Here is a 19,932-nt window from a genome sequence, read left to right as displayed (position 1 = left end):
GCATTCCTTTGTCTCTTACTATTATTCTTCTCACACACACAAACTCTCTCTCTCTCTCCACGGGACGACTGAATGCGGGCCTGCGCTTTCTGTTTTTCTTTTTCTTTCCCCCGCAACCAAACTTAAAAGGGTTGTTTGGACCAATCTAAAAATACAAAAAAATAGATGTCATGGGCAATTTCTCCTGTACCTATTATTGTTTGTTTCAGAAAGGGAAAAAAATGGAAAACTAAACAATTTGACTGTAGGTCTGCAAACAAATCGAGTTACTCGTTCGATTAACATTGAACACGAGTCAAGTTTAAGTCAATTAAGTCAGAGTTGTCAAATTTGATGCGAATATAAAGAAATTCAACTCGTTGATTCGTAAATCGATACAAATGTGTATATACATATTTATTTTAATAATAAAATTACATATATATAAATATCCCCACTATTTTTATTATTGATTAAGAAAAATGATTATTTTATTTATTTTTAAAAAAGTAAGTTTTTTCTTCTTTTTGAACTCGGGTGAGTTCGAATTCCGGTCAAGAGCTCTCAATATACTTCGAATTTGAGTTTGGTTAAATTGAGTCAAAACTCGATTTGATTAAATCAAAACTTGACTCGATTCAATTTATTTACAGCTTTACTTGACCAATATTTTATTCCGATCAAACGACAATACAAGGCTCTCTTTTTCTTCTATACATACACACACACATATATATATATACATATAATATACTTTTTTTAGTCTAGTAGGCTGTTTGAAATAAAATTTAATCAATAGATCAAAAGGTATACAATTTTGAATAGTTTAGTGATCAACAAGGTGTAATAAAAAATAAAAAAAAAGAATAGAGTGATCAATAACATTTTCTTCTGTTCTTTAAAATACCACTCCTAATGTTAGCATCACCCCCCCGGGCGCCGCGGGCACGTCAATTTGTCTTCCTGAAATATCAACCGCCATATATATATATATATATATATATATATTTAACGTTAGTGGCCACGAAAAAGGAAACTATCGAAGGATTTAGCTATTCAGAGGATTCGCGAGCCAATTAACTTATCTGAAACCCCCCAAGAAAATGGAAAAAAATAAATAAAGAAAATAATATCGTCAGGTGGTCTTCCATAAGTGGATATTTTAGTTTATTGAAGTCAAAGTCTAGTCCATCCCAGTAAACAATTAGGAAATTAGCCTTCAACAGACATTTTTGGAAAAACACAATTTATTTTTTTAATCTATGAATCTACCATGGCCTTAGGCAGTTACCTTGAACTTGAAGTACTAAAATTTTTTTAAAGATACGGATGCAATGCAACGCTGGGATTCTTCTGTTTCAGGACATGAGGTTTCATACAGCTTTGTTTTCTTACACCTTTCCGAATCTGAATATTCATTTACAAGCTACTTATTAACCATCATGTCTTCCATTGAGATTTTTTTTTTCCATTTTTTGGATAAAAAGAATTATTTTCATGTTTTCCATTTTCCATGAGATTTGAGACTTGAATCCTCTTTAATTTAGGGGCATCATCAGGCTTTGCGGTCGCGTCCATGTTTTTTTTTACATGTGAAGATACTCAGTAGCGAAGGACACAAAAAATGTAAAAATCAAAAGCATCATTTCAAGGCCCATTGGACCATGTGGTCCAAGCATCTGGGCTAGTCATTAAAATATGAAACTTGATCATGATCAAAATTAATGATGGTACAAATGCCGTTTGGGAGAGTTAAAAAAGGAAATTTATTTTTTAAATGGAAAAAAAAAAAAAAAGAAGAAGAAGAAAGAGAGAGGGGGGTAAAAAAAGGAAGGTCAGCACTGATTCCTATGTTTGATGACTCAAACCCCTCACTCTTTATGATGTTTTCCTTCTCTCTTGGTTTGCAGTTTGGACTTTACAATTCCTCTTTTATCTCTGTACCTCTCCCTTAATTCTTTTTTCTTCTTACCAAACAAAAAAAAAAAAAAGAAGAAGACGAAGAAGGAAAGAAGATCCTAATCATTTTTTTCAAACCCATGCTTGCGAGCTTTTGTATGGCTTTGTGGGTTCCATGTAAAACACAGACCTGAAGCAACAGAGGTTCTTTTGGGCTTGGCCCCATGGTTTTTTTGACTGTAAAATGGTTTGAAAGGTGATAGTAATACATGACTAATGCTGTGCAGTAAAAGAGATAGTCTGCCATACACCACTCGGTTAGCAATGATTTAAAGCTCTGTTATGACGAGGTTGAAGAATTATTTTGTCTTTTAATCAACACATATGACCAGATTGATGACTTTTTCTTCTTGACTTCACCACCAAGCCAGGTGTAGAAGAATTTTTAGTAATGAACCTTCGACTGTTCGAGTCAGCTCATCATTTTGCCATGCAATGTATCATATTTTTATGGGTAAAAAAATTTAAAAAAACCTCATGTGATGAATCTAATATGTAAAAAAGTCTCTCGTGATTTCAAAATGTGCAACATAACACCTCATATTTTGAATAAAAATGTAAAGATGGTGGACTCCGTTAAAATTAACGGGGACGGACAAAATAACAAAAATGCCTTGATATAACTAAGCAAGAGATGGTTCAACAAAATTATTTGTTCCATTATTTAGAGAGAGAGAATTGGTGGTTAAGGGATAATTTTAATGAATTTCATCATCTTTACAATTTAATTCAAAACATGAGATGTCGTTTTGTACTTTTTGAAACCACATGAGTTTTTTCTATATATTATATTTACCACAAGAGACTTTTTTTTTTTATTTTTTACCCTATTTCTACTATACTACTATTTTCATATTTCATACTAAAGAATAGAAAACCTGTAGATAATAGATTTATGATGCGTTTGATAAAACTAAAATATGAAATTTGAATTCATTAAAATTATTAAATATTAAATCTAATACATTTGAGTACATATCGTATTCATTGATAAGTGAATAGTTTATCACTTCATTTTAGAAGCACGTTTTGTTTAAAAAATCGAGTGCCATCTAATGATTTCAGATGTTCAATATTTGAATATTAAACTGTCTAAATATGTTAAAATATGAATTCATTAACTTTAAATGCTGAACTGAGTAATCAAACAGAACCTTAGTCTTTTTTTTTTCTCTCTCTAATTCAATGAAAAGTCATGAAAACAATGTTGTAATTCATAAATGGAAGATATTTACCACCGACTATAAGTTTCTTGACCATACGAAAGATTTACTAGCATTTGTGATTAGTATTACCCCTCTCTCTCTCTCTCCCTTTTGGCAACCTTCCTTTCCTCAACCTCACTAGTGTTTTTAACACCTCAAATTTAACGCACTACTAAGGCTAGAATGAACTCCCAACAAATCCCGAAGCCAAATACGAGGGGCATTCATCAATTTACATTAAATACTGCCGCTAAATGCTAATTGCACTAGCTCCTGTACTTTGAAGTTTGAACCTGAACTAAAGCATGGAATTCGCCAGCCTCATAAATTCTCCACCGATGTTTGGCAGACAAACGACATTTATGTGCTGGCAAAGCTTGGGGAACCAGCCGACAAATCCCCGCAGCAACTAAAAGTCTTTACATACATTTGCAATACACAAAGATGACTGCCATTTGTCTTGATTGCAAGCGAATGAAGTACAGGGTAATGAGTGTGTTTGGACGGTGAATTATTTTCTCAAATATATTTGCTTACATTACTATTATAATTTTTAATACAGTTTTTTGTTTTTTTAATTATCTTTTTATCTCACATACATCACATCACAAAAAGTGTTACAGTAAAAATGTACGCTATAATTTCATGGATTAGTTGTTTTTTAGGATATTTTTAAAAAATTTTACGTAGCAGAGCTTTTATAATATATTTTTAAATATTTTGAAATATTTAAGAGCAAAAAAGTTTTTAGAATATATTTTGAGATATTTTTTAAACATAAAAAAAAAATTAGACTACTTTTTAGAGTATATTTTAGAGCATTTTCTAAAAAATTTTATGTGTATTTAAAAAACTAATTTTTGAAAAACTCAGTAATCCAAACTAGTTTTTTAGTTCGGTGTAAATCGAAAAATAGTTCGTTGTTTAATCGTTGGTCTAGCAAATAAGGTAGGTAGGTAGATAGATAGCACAAATTTTTCTCTCCTCTATGGTCTAAGTTTTGTTAAATTTTCAGCCACGTTTCATTCAATACCTTTCTCTGTATTAATTGCCATAAAAGTACAAACTCTTCGTTGGATATCTAGAATCTAGGTGAATGGACAGTCAGCACTTAAAACCTTTGGAAAATAAGAAAGAGGATGCACGACTAAGAGGAGAGAAAAATGCGTGACGAAGACTAATTACCACTATTGAAAGGTCAATTACCACTTTTGAGAGCATATTGAAGGAGGTTAACTTTGAAAATCAACGACAATCAACAGCCAAAAAATAGTAAATAATTGAATGAGACAAACACAAGAGAGTTGTACGTTGAAAAAACCAGACAAAAGGAAAGATGGCAATGGGTAAACTTGACGGAAAATTTTTAACAAATTGATACAACACTACTGTTCTTAGGCGAAGGCGGCATAGCATCCGTTGGACAAAAGATGCCTTTGCTGCCCAATCATTCTTTTTTTTCAAAGGTATTAATTACTTAATCCTAAATAAATTTATTTAACTTGTGTGAAATTGAAATCATTATATTTGGATAAATAATATATTATGTTATTTTTTACTTTTATGCTGTTTTAATTTATTTTATATTTGGTTTGGAATAAAACACTTTTACGGTATTTAATTTATTTTAGATTGGTTTGAAATTATTTATTTAAAATTTTATTACTTGATGATGTAATTAATTTTGTGAGAAATTGATTTTATTAGAAATTACAGTGATAAATTAATAATTTAAAATTAAGTTTCGGATCGACCTGCTAACCTATAAACCCGAAATTTTCGAATTCGTGGCAGGTATCCTGACCCGTTTCAGGTTGACGGGTCAGATTCGGATCAACGGATTTTTTTGTTATACTTTGACCTCAATCCGACCTTCCAACCCGAACTCGACCCAATTGCCACCCTAATCGTTGCCACCATTCTTTAATCCGTAGCCAGAAAAAAAGGAGGAGGGTAATCCGACTGTGCGTTGCCTTGCTTCTTATATTCTTTTTTTGGCATAATGTCCATCGCTGACAACTTCCCTGCCACCATATTTGTTGGTAATCAAAGGCCAGTGGGCACCCTCAAATCAAAGGCCAGTGGGCACCCCATGAGTCCATGACCACAAAACGCTACTGTCTTGGGCTCTCAAACGTGGATCAAAATCCTACCATCCAAACAAACAGAAATTTGGTAAACGATTTACTATCAAACAAACCCAATTATTAATGTTTGGCTATAAAAGGCTGAGACAGAAGAAAAAAAAACCAGGGAAAGAAGAAGCAACAACTAACTTTCAACTCCTGGTTTAGACCAAAAAAATGCCATGTAGCAATGGAACTTGGTGTTAAAAAAAAAAAAAAAGGAAACTTGAGCTTCTATTTTTTATTTATTTATTTAACAGCAGCAATCTACTCTACTCCTATGCTATAGGAAAAAGATTTGTATGCGATTGGAAGTGAGTTTTCAGATCAGACAAATGTACCGCTGCACTCTCTGGATTTTTTTAACAAAAAGAAGCACTGTGCTTGGCTTTAATACACTAAGGGAAGTTTGAACATCTGACTTAGTGTATGGAAAGTTTTAAGAAACTCTCGTTGATCGTTGGACTAAAATTTAATGTTTAAGTTGATCTTACATTTGATAGGTGAATTTGAGCTGGATTGGAGATCCAACCAATCAATTGACATTCATTCAAACCTGATGGCCATTAATGTTTGATTCTATGATGCTCGTTTTCAATCCTAAACCTCGAGCATCTTACTAAAGTAACAGGGGCTTTTGAATGGACACTAAACTCCAGAAAGCAAAGCACTACTGAAACAAAGTACACTACCACAAACAACAAATTAATTTGGAAGGCCCATGCAGTTATTCTCCTGAGTCCTGATAGAATAGAATGCAACAACAGCCATTCCTGGCAGTTGCCACTCTCTTGTAAATCTGCTGTGCAGACATAGCTGTAACTTATAACATACACAGAAGTTGACCTTTGACCAAAAAAAAAAAACAGCCATTGCGCTTTGCCGTCCTGACGAGGTCAATGTGTGAAAGCTAGCTGACGGCCTCTGCAAGACATTCATGTCTGCGGCCATGGCGCCTCCTCCAGTCTGAAATATAAGCAGCAGCAGCTGCAGCCGGAATAATCCATGATTTCATTCGTGAATTTTTGATATCCAGACATATAATTCAAGAAAACCCATTCTCACTTGATCATAATCGTGTCTCTTGCACGTATCTTTAAAGCTGCAGTCTAGATATTGGACAAATGTAGAACCATAACGTAAGCCGTTATATTCCATTCCCGCCCGACATGGTCATTTAGTGGTTTCACAGCTCGAATGATTGAAGCCATATTTGCCAATACTTAACGATGAAGTTACAGGAAGATGGGCCCGGGAAGGGGGGGGGGGCGGGATTGGTGGTCAACGGTCGCGAGTCAACAGTCTCAAGACTCCGGACTTAAAAGGGCCACTCCTCGTCCTCCCCACCACAGCCCGGGAAGCAGCGGTGGGGTAAAAAAAAAAAAGGGTAAAATATAAAAATTTTCAGTGGTAAATTTAATATACATAAAAATTTTCAGTAGTTTCAAAATATGTAACACGGCAATTCATGTTTTGAACTAAATTGTAAGAGTGATATAATTCATTAAAATTAACAAAGATGGATAAAATGACAAAAATGCCCTGGTATAACTAAACAGAAGACAGTCCAACAAAATCATTTGTTTTATTCTCTAGAGAGAGAGAGAGAATTTGGGGTTAAGGGGTAGAACATATATATTTGTTAAAAATTATGTATACAAAATTTATTTTTAAATTCCAGTAAATCATTTTTTCATTAATTTTAACGGATTCCATCACTCTTACAATTTAATTCAAATCATAAGGTATTATTTTGTACGTTTTGAAATAGCAGGGGGTTTTACTATATATTAAATTTATCACAATGAATTTTTTTATTTTTTACCAAAAAAGGTGGTTTTTTTTTTGCCCCTGCTCTATTATACAAGGTCAATAGAAGAAGAGGAGAGGAGAGTAAAAAGGAATTCAATTGAGAATTGCCAGTACCGTGTAATTAAAGCTTGTAAATTTTAAATGTTACCTGTCAAAATCTTCTTAATTTCACCCAGAAACCGGAAGAGTTTATGATAGGGTCAGCATAACTCAGTCAAAACCTTTGTCAACTTGACGCATATCTTAGAATGTTAAGTTGTTGAAATTACATCCAAATATCCAGTCATCTTAGAAAACATTTTTGTAAGCATGCCAAGTGGTTGGAATTTTAGAAGAAAGAGAATATCAGGGACTCGTAAAAATGCTGATTATTAAGGGGCCTTTTCAGGTCTAATGAAAGCCCAGGATGAGAAAACACAATGAATAAGATAAAAATAAAATAAAATAGATAAGGTTACTTGACTAAAATAGAATAAAATAAATGCCATTTTTAAAAGGTTAAGAAAAGGGCACCGCGGCCCGTGTTACTCCTCATGGCACGCAACGACATCGTGCGGGAAGGGAATACAAACACAAAATGGTTTGTTAATCATATGTCAACCCAACAACTGTACCGTACCAGAAAGAAAAAAAAAATCAAAGTCGTTAAGTGTGAACTTGGGGAAAGGTGGGTCCAACAAGTTCAACTCGCTGCATGATCGCCACCTGGATGGGGCCGAGTCGGCCGTCCACACGTGGATAGTGGGCCAAAGCAACAGAATAACGCGTTAGATTTTATAGCATTCCCAGTTCCAGGCAAGCAACGAGTAGCAGTAGTTCTTCGATTACGGACAGCAGCAGCCCACAACACATCCAGATCCACGATTATTATTATTACTAGAACAGTAAAGATCGCATCCCGTTCATTTCCTGCTGCCATCCCCAGATTTTGAAAATTTCTCACAGCGCATCGAGAAATAATCGTGTTACAGTACAGGATACAAAGAAGTCCCATTGCAAGCTCCAAAAAGGAAGGCTTTTTTTTCCTTTTTCCATCCCGATACGCGGTTTATTTGGAAAGGTCATGTACACATACAAAATATATATTCACATTATTATTATTGTGTGTTCTATGTACATGCATTTAACATCGGCACTTCTTGATTTTTTTGTGTGCAACGTCACGCATCATAAAAGCCAAATGGGAACGGGAACGGATTAGATGAGTGTGTTTGGACAGCCAATTATTTGGTCAAATATATTTGCTGACATCACCATTACAATTTCCAATACACCTTTTTATCTTCTCAATTACCTTTTTATCTCACATACATCATATCACAAAAAGTGCTACAGTAAAAATATTTCAAATACTCCCTCCGTCCCGTTTTGTTAGTCTTGGTTTTTTTTTCCACACAGATTAAGAAAGTGTAATTAATTTGGTTGGAAACATAAATTTAGATTAATAATTTTCTAAAATACCCTTATGCTAATCAATGCAGTCAATGTATTGGAAAAGCTCAATGTATTCAATGTAGTGGGTTAGTATTTAATAACAATGTATTAATAACAAGATATTTAATAAGGGTATTTTAGACAATTTGAAAGATTACTACATTTCTTAATGGGAAAGTGTACTACAATTTGGGACGGACGAAAAAGGAAAACAAGACTAGCAAAGTGGGACGGAGGGAGTAACTTACAATCCAAACACACTCGATACAAGAGGAGGGGAGCAAGCGGAAGCCATAGATGATTCTCACCTACATTTTAAGCAAGGGCGAAAAAAGACTACTCGAGAAATATTTTATGGTTATTAATTATGGTAGTCGTTATAGTTTTTTTTTTTCTGTAGTTTATTTCTTTTTGTTACTTTCCCAGTTCATAGTAGCGTGTTTGGATAGTAAATTATTTGAGATAATTTTGTGAATAAAATGCTGTAGCACTTTTTTGAGATAAAAAAAAATGATTGAAAAATGTGTTGACGATGCAAGTAAGTTAGGGTGTGTAAATAAGAAGGTTTAATAATTTACAATCCAAACACACCTAGATCTATTTTTTTTTTTTCTGTTGCTAGTAATATCCGTAATTTCTCTTTTTACTAGTTTTGTACCTAGCTATACATAGGCCTAGTTGTAATACATCTTTTGACAATTGTTATACAATTTTGGCTGGTTATTCCAATTATTCGCAGCCGCGCTCAAAGTTTTCCACACAAGATTCTTTGAATCTTGCTTATAAAGACAAAATCCTTTCGATTCTATATAAGTTCAAAGAAGAATTATGTATATATTTATTGCTTGGAAAAAAAAAGGGATCCATACGGTTACCTAGTTGCAGCACCATCAACGAATAGCAATTTCAAACCTTAACGTTCTTGCTTTTCTTTTCTTAGATCGACTAACAAATGCTACGACTTTCAAGACTGTGGATTTATTACGGGATCAGTTCATTTGGCCTCCGTCGTTGAAAAGAAAACACATAAATGTCCAAATCTATCCCTCCGATATTTACATGTAATTTTCAAGTAATTACTCCCATCATGACTTCATAACAGCCTGGATTCGCAATCTAGTTTTGGTTTATTGTATGCAGCTTAATTATACCACTTTATTCTTTGTAAAAAAAAAAAAAAAAAATCTTCTTAATCGCTCATTAAAACTCCCAAATGGTTTTTTTTTTTTTTTTTTAAATTTTGTTGGATCCACTACACGAAATAAAACCAGATTGAGGTTCCTAAAAAAGATACACTTGCCTAAAAAAATGAATAGCATTGATCGGAAGATCTTGAAATTAAATATGCTGAAATGGGATATCAATCAACGCCCACGTTACCGATCAAATAAACGTAACGAGTTTGACCAAAGAACAGAAAATGAAAACATTTTTTTAAAGGGAAAAAACTGCTGGCATGCTCATGTATAAAGAGTCCATCTTAAGTTTCAAATCCGTTGATATCGAATACTCGTTTATAATGCCCATCCCTTTTATTTATTTGTTTATTTATTTTTGGGCCTAGTACCATAATAGTTATGAGAATAGACATTATGAGCATAATTTCAAAAAATAGGTGCTAAAGGGAAATTGGATACATACAAGACGCAAGTTATAAAACTCTCTGTTTGTGATGTAATGTACGTGAGATTAAAAGATGATTTGAAAAATAAAAAAAAATATAAATAAAACAAGTGCTTATGATTGAAATACCGTAGCACTTTTTTGATGTGATGTGTGTGAGCTAAAAATGTGATTGAAAAATGTGTCGATAATGCAAGCAAATCAGTGTGCGTAAACAAGACGTACATAATTAATGTGTATACGAAACACACTAACTAGTACTTCGTTAACAGCTAATTAAAGAAGATTTGGCAAATGATTGATCCATAGACAAAGTAGGAAGGAGGAGGACATGTTTTATGTTTGATGCTTTGTGTTTTTGGGTGGCACAAGTCACAACAATTAGGAGGATAGGATAAATTGATGGGCAAATGGGAAGGGAAGCTTAGAGAACAAGAAGGATTAGCACTGGACAACACACAGACGGGATAGACCGCCCGAGGGCCAAGACAGCCCATCCCCGGATCCGTTCACTCGGCGTAAGCGTGACGACAGCAAAGCGCAATATGAACAAATGTGGATGTCCTAAAAATAATTTATTTTAGAAATATATAAATAGAGAGACAGAGTAGAAAGAGTTTCCGCGTAGAGAGATGAGACTGGAGAGTCCCGGGGGGGAAGGATACTACTACTGTGTAAGAGACGAAAAGAAGAAAACCAGGGTGGGGGAAGGGAAAGAAAAAGCCGCTTCTCCCCTAAAATTATTTAACTTTTTTGCCTTTGGTTTCCTTTCATTTTCTCTGATATCTCTGTGCGAATTCTTTCGAGACAAAAGCATCAGCAGAAGCAGAAGCAGCAGCTCCACAGCATCACAACGCTCCCCCTCCCCCCTTCTGACACCTAAGCTTCTTTCAAATCATGATACTAACTCTTTTTCTTTTAACGATTCACACCTCGTATTCACACCCCCTCACCATCCTCCTCCTTGTTTCCGCCTGCCACTAAAATCCTCCCTCCCCTATTCTCCTCCTAAATAACACAAATATTTTTTGATCTTCTCTTTTATGATTCAAGAATCATGACTGCGTTCTTTCCGCGGCGAAAGTGATCGATCCGTCATCACCATCACCTTCTACTCGATCATATATTTTAGTAGCAGTAGCTTTCGATCTTGACCTACTATGGAAAGTCATCAGCATCAACATCATCATCATCAGTATGGCAGCAGCAGCAGCGTTCATATTGACACCGGTGGTGGCGGTGGTGGCGATAGGTTCCCTCAATGGAGTATGCAAGAAACCAGGGATTTCTTGATGATTCGGGCAGAGCTGGATCCTACCTTCATGGAAACCAAGCGGAACAAGCTTCTCTGGGAAGTCATCGCCACCAAAATGAGGGAAAAGGGTTACAATCGCAGCGCTGAGCAGTGCAAATGCAAGTGGAAAAACCTCGTTACCCGATACAAAGTTCGTCCCCCCCATAATGTTCACTGCTAGTATATATTTATTTATCACTACATTCCAGCTTCACAAAATTTTAAAAAAATAAATAAATTCGAGTATTCTTGATCAAGGTCCTCACTCATGACGGACTTACTTCGCCTGCAGATTAAACTTTTTATGTCCGAATAAGCACACATATGCCTCCTTCCTTTTTTTTTTTTTTCTTTCTCATTTTTTGTTTTCGTTCTTCAACAAGTCCTGCTTTTTGAGTTATGACTTGTGTGCTTTTTTACCATTATTCTGACTTTCGCGGTTGACGGGTATCGGGATTCAAAACTATAACCGTGTGCTGATTTCTTTTTCTTTTTTTTTTCCTTACAAAAAAATATATATTTAGGGATGTGAAACCATGGAACCGGAAGGCGTACGACAGCAGTTTCCATTTTATAATGATTTGCAAACAATTTTCGCTGCTAGGATGCAAAGAATGCTATGGATGGAGGCCGAGGGCGGAGCTGGCAGTTCGAAGAAGAAAGCGGCACAGCTTTCCTCGGACGACGAGGATGATAACGACGACAGCGAGGTTGAGAGAGCCCATAAAAAGAAACGGAAGCTTAAAGCGGGTGGCGGTGGCGGAGGTGGAGGGGCGAGTAGTGCTTCTGCATCCGCCGCAGCTGGAGGAAATGTTGTGAATAGTTTGAAGGAAATACTGGATGAATTCATGAAGCAACAGATGCAAATAGAAATGCAATGGATGAAAGCGTACGAGGCAAGAGAAGAGGAGAGAAGGAAAAGGGAGACGGAGTGGAGACAGACGATGGAGGCCTTGGAAAACGAAAGGTTGATGATGGACAAGAGATGGAGAGAGCGGGAAGAGCAAAGAAGGATTAGGGAAGAAGCCAGGGCCGAGAAGAGGGATGCCCTCATCACAGCTCTTTTGAACAAGCTTCAAAGGGAAGACAGGTGAAGAGTCACCTGCTCTAGTCTTTTCTCATTCTTTGATCTTTTGTTGTTCTCGAAAGATGAAGAGCACCCTTGAGAGGTTTGTACTGCTCCATCTAAAAAACTCTCATCTTTGGAAATGAAACATTATGCTTATTAGACATCGTTTATTACTAGGACAAAAATTCAGACCTGCTTTCCTCACCTCCATAAAATGTTTCCCTCAATTTCCTTGGACTGAAATCTTTTCCATTTCCATCTATTACTGGTGCTTATGTTTTTCTGCATCCAAGATATACTACTGACAATCAGTCTTTTCCCTTTCCAACATGAATCAGTAGTTTAAAAGCAGAAAAATATGGTGATATCCATACGCGTCCCGAGCACTTGCAACTATCTGTCAAAATACAATTAGGCTCCTTATGTTATCCCTTGAAATTAACCGATCAAAGGGAGTCAACATTGATGCTTAAGATTCTATTAAGGTCAATGAATGTTGTTGAAGTTTGACGATTGAGGCAGTCCGGGGGCGTGTCAAAGAGATCTGCTCGATGTTGCTCCTGCTCCTTAATTTTCCATTAAAAGTTTTCAAATCTGTGCGTGTTGCAGTTAGAGGTTAGAACATTAAGGCCGACGCATGCATGTCCCTGTCCCACTGCTCCAAGTTTTACACTGGTGAGTCCTTACTTATATCAAGTTCTAGTCTTCTTGACACCCATTAGATCAATGGCCACAACTTAATGTGATTAAAACTATTATAAATGCGGCCGTACAAATAGAATCCAAACTGATTGGCACCCATAAGAATGCCTACCACTGTGATGCCTCGTCTTCCCATGCATCTTGGACATATTTGGCATTGCTTCGGTTTGCTCCAGAAGAATATATACAAAAGATGGCAGATTATAGTCTAATTCTTCTTCGATAAAACTACAAGAGTCTAGCAAATTTGCCGTTTCTTCATCTCTACATACTTTCGTTTTTTTCTTATGACGTTTTGTGTTTGCGTGCGTTTTGTTTTGTTGCCCCCGGGGGGGGGGGGGTGTTGGTGGTGTGGAGCGTGGGGTATTTCATCTCTACAACAAAATAGTGAATATCTAAGCTAACGCAAAATTCGAGAATTCTTAAATTACCGCAGAATTTGTGCATGCATGTATCGTAAAAAGATCGCATGCATGCATGCGATCGAGGGTTTGATTAACTGGAATATTTGACAGAAAAAGAAAAAGAAAACAAAGGTGTGCAGCTCTTCCTAATATTTGTGATAGTAAAAAAACACAACACAAATAAAAATGATGTATGTTCCCTGATTATAAGCTCAAATCAACCTTTTGTGCATTAAGATAACGTGCGACCAACGTACACACTAGTATGATCCAGAAATTCGGGCATTTCCTCTTCATGGTTTTAACTTGTTTCGAATGTTCTGTAGCATGAGATTTCATTATTGGTAGTAGTATGAAGTTAATCTATGGTATATACTTTTGATGAGCAATGCATAGGCAATTATAAAATGTTGTTCAATTATCATGTGTAGTTTGGTTACCTGATCATGCGTATTAAGATGAAAATGCAAGGATCTAAGTTGTAGGTCCCTTAGAAGGGTATGGCCTGGTATTTATATAGCTATCAGTATCAGGTGCCAATATTTCTGCCTCAAGAGACGTGGTACTTACATTTGGTGCTTGTGCTAGTCCACAATATATGGTTTTTGGAGCGAAGTGTTTTTTTTTTTTTTTTTTTTTTTAAAAACTTTTGCGAGTATGCAGTAATACAGATCATGAAGATATCAGCCTACCCGGTAGTCTTGTGTTTGCTTTAAATTTCATTAGGAGGCTGCAGGTTGGGGATATTTCATACATTTAGACTTCAATTTAGATCCAGTATCCATGTATATGCCAAAGAATTCTGAGTAGTACTTTGATAAAATTATATGATGGTTTCCCCGGAAGAATTAGTCGACATTAATGAGGAAGATTTGTGATGATATCTCGTATTAGGGTAGACAAAGAAGTATAGTAGTGCTTTGTCTTAATAAAAAAAGGCTGATAATTTATGTTTAGGAGATGATGCTCCAACCTTGGCGGCATACACCTGAAATAAACGCTACATATGGATTTAAATCGGATTTTATGTGCGTTAAGAACAACGGCTAAACATACCTAATAATACTATAGTAGCTCGTCCAAGATTAATAGGAAAAGCTCCACGTCTTGCTAATTCACATGCTAAGCGAAGTGAGGCCACTTGACATGTTAAATTAAACCAAGTGTAACGCTTATACGTCCACATGAAACTCGTTAATTAGTTCGAGAACAACCGCTAAATATGTCTAGTACATAAAATTTTCCTTCTAATTGGTTTTCTAGTGATTGGGATTGGACGTCCGCACCGTGCATAAGGTTTAATGCTCCAATTATTCTTGAGTGGAGATCTCCATTCTCACTCTACTTAGTACGGGTTCAATCGATTCGTGAGAGCAGCCAAGCGTCTCTAGTTGAGAACTCCCCCCTTCTTTCCTTCTTTTAATCGGCAATACGTGTATTATCTTCTAGTTTAATTCAAGAATTCAAAATTAATTTTATGAATCTTCGGATTCAAAGTCTTCTTTTTCTTTTTTTTTCCTCTCTTTTGACGTTGTACTTTTTGCGAACTGATTGAGCATAATGTTTGACGGCAAAAGTCAAAATTATGCGTTGATGATTTCCCGACGTAGCCAGGGAGAGGGAGTCGAGGTGTGGTTTTCGGGCATGTAGCACTTGGAAATTCTTCTCCTCGAGATTTTACCGAAAGCTACGGTCAACCGTGGTGACGTCCGGGATGACCTTCAAATTTGCTCATTTTTTTGTTTGTCATTATTCAACATTAATGGCTAAGTTTTGGTGAAATTTTTGCTTTGACGACAGGTTAGGAATTATTTCATTCGCTTCTCCTTTCCTTTTTCTCTCGACAAGAAGCTAGTGGGGTTGTTGATTGGGCCAGCTGAGTGATACGAGGTGGGCTCACGCTGGGAAAGTCGGTTATTCTCTGTCTTCTGATGGGAATACTCAATCTTCGGCCAGTGGTATCCAGCCCTAAGCTGCAGGTGCACGGTGCACCTTTCATGAGGCGGCCCAGAAGCAGGATCTGGTGGAGGACTATTTTGGGTGGGCCTCTAGTCAATTAAGACCATGCATTCTTCAACTGCGAGTGTTTGATTAGTGGGAGAAACGGGTGCAAAATGAAAAGTCGGAGGGCTATTTTCATTTTTGAGTGCATTCTGCCAAATCCATATCTATATATGTGTCGAATGGTGGAGGGTTTCTAATTACAAGCCTCCACAATTTCAATCCCGTTTTTCTAGAATTTTATATTTATTTTAATTTGTAAAAATATTTGGTTCCACGATTTTGTGGGAATCAACTCATTTGAAATTGCTAGTTACTAGTAATTAAAATATCAAAAGCACCAACAAGAAGATGAAACTAAAAAAATATATATATATATATATATCAGACACAAAACTAATGAAACTTAAAAAAAAAAAAACTTGTACACACCCATAATTGTAAAAGAATTCTTGTACAAATGGGTTAAGAACTTAGTCAAATATCCTCATAATAACTAGTATGCAAAATTTTAGAGGTATGGTGCATAGTATGAGATTAATCCATGCGAAATCTGATATAATTTTTTAAAAATAAAGAAATGCGAAATCTGGTATATTTACATCTTATTTATGCACACTAACTTGTTTGTATCATCAATACATTTTATAATTATCTTTTTATCTCACATATATCACATAAAACAATGTTACAGTATTTTTTTTTATAAAATTACCTCAAATAATTTATTATTCAAACGCACTCGAAGTTAAATTAGAAAAGTTTTCAAAAGAAAAAGGTTTCAATTTATTTTTGGGTTTTTGGAAAGGGGAGGAAAATGGAAGAAACAGATTTCTTTCCAAACACGCTGTCGCTTGTCAAGACGACAGCGTTGGGGGTGTTGTCATGTACTGCTACAGTGACTGTCAAGCACACTTTTTTCACACGACCGGATTCTTTGCACAATTGCACCAAGCCACAAGGTGAAAAGACAAATTTCCCCACCCGCCCGGACTTTCTTAGCCAACTGAACTGAGTCCCGATTCAGATTTTTCTGACCACACCGTCGCTCTGAACCGTCGGGTGTAGGCCAGCGAGTGGGAAATAAGAAGAAGAAGTCCTCCCCTCTCCGGCGAGCATAGGGTATATAGATAGCTTTGATGGACCGGACTCAGCTTCTCCTGGCGGGCCTGCCCCTCTTCCTCCTCTGCTCAGACCTCTTCAATCTCTTCGCACCACCTTCTCCCAAGCCGGCCCACCACGACCACCACAACCACCACCATAATTACCAGCCATCCAAACCCCAATCCACGATCCAACAACCATCCCCGGACTTCACCACCCATGTAAGATATCAGAACCCCCCTCTCCCTTCCCCCCTCCCCCCCCCCCCCCACACACACACACACAAAAAAAACAAAATCCTTGAAGAAGAAGAAGAAGAGGAAGAAAGCTTTATTCTTTTTCTGGATTTAATTTTTAATCGAATTTGCAGGCAGCGAGTGGAACTGGAGCCATTGGATTTGGTAACACCGTTAATATTGACTTCTGCGCCTCTTGTTCTTACAGGTTCCTTTTCTACATTTATGATACACCTATGTTCATTTTCTGATTGCTTTGTTGTTTTGGTTGCTGCGGGGATGTTTAGAGTACTACTGCTCTTTATCTGTTTATTTTTTGGGTTACTATCTGTTCACTTGGAAAATTGGGTATAAATTCTGTACTAGAGGAACGTCAGACTTTCTTGAGGGCTTGACAGTTAATGTAGTGTTAAAGGATAAATAGCGCTGGCCTGACTCCTCTTTTATTGCATTAAAGTAAATGAAGATTATTATGTAAGCTTCTTTGACAATTTAGATACCTGATTGCCTTAACCACTGTCTATGTGACTCGAGGCTTCTCCTTTGTCTTCCTTAACAAGTATGCGTCTAGGGAGGTAATCGTGTATACATGTGCATATTGTAGGATTGATTTCGCTGTATCCTAAACTCACTGCAGAGCAGGAGAACGTTGAATGGTTGACTCTTACATGTTATCTACATCTCCTTCTCTTTCATATGGTTACAGTCTACATTAATGTAATGCTTTGTTTCTGCATTTTATTGCACTTGTCACACATCAAATTTTATTTACTCGCTGCTCCCGAGTCACATAGTTTTGAATGAACTTGGCAGAGGAACTGCAGTGACAATGAAGAACATGTTAGAAACTCAATTCCCTGGGATCAATGTTGTTCTTGCTAATTATCCTCCTCCGCTTCCAAAGCGTGTTTTGAGCAAACTGGTTCCTGTTGTTCAGATTGGTGTAATGTCTATTGTATTGGCTGGTGAACATATTTTCCCACGTTTGGGGTATGCAGTACCACCTCCGTGGTACTATTCATTGCGTGCAAATAGGTTTGGAACTATTTCGAGCACTTGGCTCCTCGGAAATTTCCTGCAATCATTCTTGCAGAGTTCTGGTGCTTTTGAAGTATACTGTAATGGAGAAATGGTAATGTCATTTTTCCTTGAATCAACAGCTAAACTTTGTCTCTATCATATTGGGGTTTCTTGTATGAATATGCTTTTTTAAGTTTGCAGTATATATTTGCAAATGAGTCCAAAGTTTATGTTATTGGAGAACTTTCAGAGGGGAGGCTCATGATTTATGTCAATTGGAGCTAAGGCAAAGCAAATTTTACCAGATGAAGATTGTTTATGAAGGACATAAACCCTGTCTTTTATTGCTGATGCGTCTGAGATTGCTGACATGCATACTTTAACCATGCTAAGCATATTAAATGTCCATGAAGCACCTCATAACGTGGATACTGTGTATCAGCTTGGCAGATAGCTAGGCATTAGAGTGAGGAAATTGTGTGTCATTGATACTAAGTGGGGTTGCCTTCTATTGTCCTGTCACTTAAACCTATCTAACCGATTATTTGCTTGTTTGATGCATCCTTTGTGTGCGGTTGATATGAATTTTAGGCTAGGAAAAGAGATAACAAAGAGCAAACTCACTGTGCAGCTAGGGTTTGAGGCTGAAAAATGAAAAATGCAGGGGATGTCTAGCCCTACTTGCCTCTGTAACCCTAGAGGAGGTGATTGTGAAAAAACATCCTTCCCCTCAAATTGGCTTCAATGATTCGATTTCCCTTTAACTAAATAAAGGAATAGCATAAAGATCTTTAAAAAGAAAAATTAATCTTTTATATACTGATAATGTATGCACTGTCAGGTTGGATAAATGACAATTATGCAAAATTTGAATTTGAAATCTAACTTTTAAATGTATTATGGACCTAACGATGATAGTATATACATTGTCAATATACATAAGATTTACTCTTAAAAGAATGGTTTTTTGCTTTGTGTGTGTCTAGTTTAATCAGATAAATGCACTTGTGATGATCTTTTTTGAGTTCAAATTGTTCGCATCTTAATTGTTCCCTGCAATTGCATCTCATTTAGGATTTGACTATTGTCTAATTTGAATTGGAAGGGAGTGCATGATCTAGTTTTTTTTTGGTTCATTGACTTACGTTTTGTATAATCCAGGTATTCTCTAAACTAAAGGAGAGCAGGTTCCCTGGGGAAATTGAGCTTAAAGATCTCGTAGCCAGGAGGATTGCTAGTTCACGAGTTTTGGATGGTCTGGGTGGAGCTAACTGGTCTTCCTAAAATAAGTTGATCACCGTTCATACAAGATACAACTACGTTGACGGAGTATTAGCTTCATTTGATTTTGGTATATTCCGTGTATTGACCAACGGAGCTTGTACTTGTACTATTGGCTTAAAGATTTTCCTAGTTGTTTCAACTTGTAATTTTGTAGGCTCTAAATGCCAAAGTTAGTGAAATTGCAACACCCTTTTAAGTGGACGGATATGCTAGCTGCTGTGGCTAACATTTGTAAACTTTTCTTGCTCCGTTCATTCATGCATAGGGCATCGGATCAAGGGATCCTAGTTTTTGGGTATGTTACCCTAGTGCCTCTTGAAGTTCTCCTTGTATTACGTTTTGTCCCAAAAAAGCTTATGTTTCTTAACATCCCACCACCCAAACCATTAGTAACTTTACAAGTGAGGATTCCTGCCAATGTCCTTAATTTAAACAAAAGATAGTCATTTTGGTTATCCTTCTTCATTCCTTTTGGACTTTTTTTTTTCCTACCTAGTTTTCTGCACTTGTGTGCACTTCATAAAACTCAAATTAACCATGAATATAGCTTAAAAAATGACGGGGTTTGTGAGGAATAGCTTATCCAATTTACTTCTTTTGAAACAAAAATAATAAAGACAATACAAAACCATCAATCTTCCATTGAAATCAATTTGTTTAAGCTCCCTATTCTATAATTT

General features: G+C 36.3%; 2 protein-coding genes across 2 annotated transcripts; both read left to right on the top strand.

Annotated features, from left to right (window-relative positions):
- Nucleotides 1–10,768: 10,768 nt before the first annotated feature.
- Nucleotides 10,769–15,830, top strand: LOC113692732 (trihelix transcription factor GT-3b). The gene is made up of 3 exons (XM_072051860.1): nt 10,769–11,583; nt 11,957–12,522; nt 15,408–15,830. The coding sequence occupies exons 1-3, from the start codon at nt 11,299–11,301 to the stop codon at nt 15,460–15,462; spliced, it is 906 nt and encodes a 301-aa protein (XP_071907961.1). The 5' UTR covers nt 10,769–11,298; the 3' UTR covers nt 15,463–15,830.
- Nucleotides 15,831–16,497: 667 nt separating this feature from the next.
- Nucleotides 16,498–19,550, top strand: LOC113692733 (selT-like protein). The gene is made up of 4 exons (XM_027211250.2): nt 16,498–16,933; nt 17,083–17,156; nt 17,762–18,080; nt 19,130–19,550. Exons 1-4 carry the CDS (start codon nt 16,748–16,750, stop codon nt 19,250–19,252), a joined length of 702 nt encoding a protein of 233 aa, XP_027067051.2. The 5' UTR covers nt 16,498–16,747; the 3' UTR covers nt 19,253–19,550.
- Nucleotides 19,551–19,932: the final 382 nt, after the last annotated feature.

Source organism: Coffea arabica, chromosome 6c (genome assembly GCF_036785885.1).
Source record: "Coffea arabica cultivar ET-39 chromosome 6c, Coffea Arabica ET-39 HiFi, whole genome shotgun sequence".
NCBI lineage: Eukaryota > Viridiplantae > Streptophyta > Magnoliopsida > Gentianales > Rubiaceae > Coffea > Coffea arabica.
This window is presented reverse-complemented; position numbering and strand designations above follow the sequence as displayed.

What these genes read in the sequence shown, in the direction of transcription:
- LOC113692732 (XM_072051860.1), top strand. Translation starts at nt 11,299, where the DNA reads ATGGAAAGTCATCAGCATCAACATCATCATCATCAGTATGGCAGCAGC. An exon ending in ACCTCGTTACCCGATACAAA is followed by an intron (nt 11,584 to 11,956) that starts GTTCGTCCCCCC and finishes ATATATATTTAG; the next exon opens with GGATGTGAAACCATGGAACC. An exon ending in AAGCTTCAAAGGGAAGACAG is followed by an intron (nt 12,523 to 15,407) that starts GTGAAGAGTCAC and finishes CTTTGACGACAG; the next exon opens with GTTAGGAATTATTTCATTCG.
- LOC113692733 (XM_027211250.2), top strand. Translation starts at nt 16,748, where the DNA reads ATGGACCGGACTCAGCTTCTCCTGGCGGGCCTGCCCCTCTTCCTCCTC. An exon ending in CCCCGGACTTCACCACCCAT is followed by an intron (nt 16,934 to 17,082) that starts GTAAGATATCAG and finishes TCGAATTTGCAG; the next exon opens with GCAGCGAGTGGAACTGGAGC. An exon ending in TATACTGTAATGGAGAAATG is followed by an intron (nt 18,081 to 19,129) that starts GTAATGTCATTT and finishes TGTATAATCCAG; the next exon opens with GTATTCTCTAAACTAAAGGA.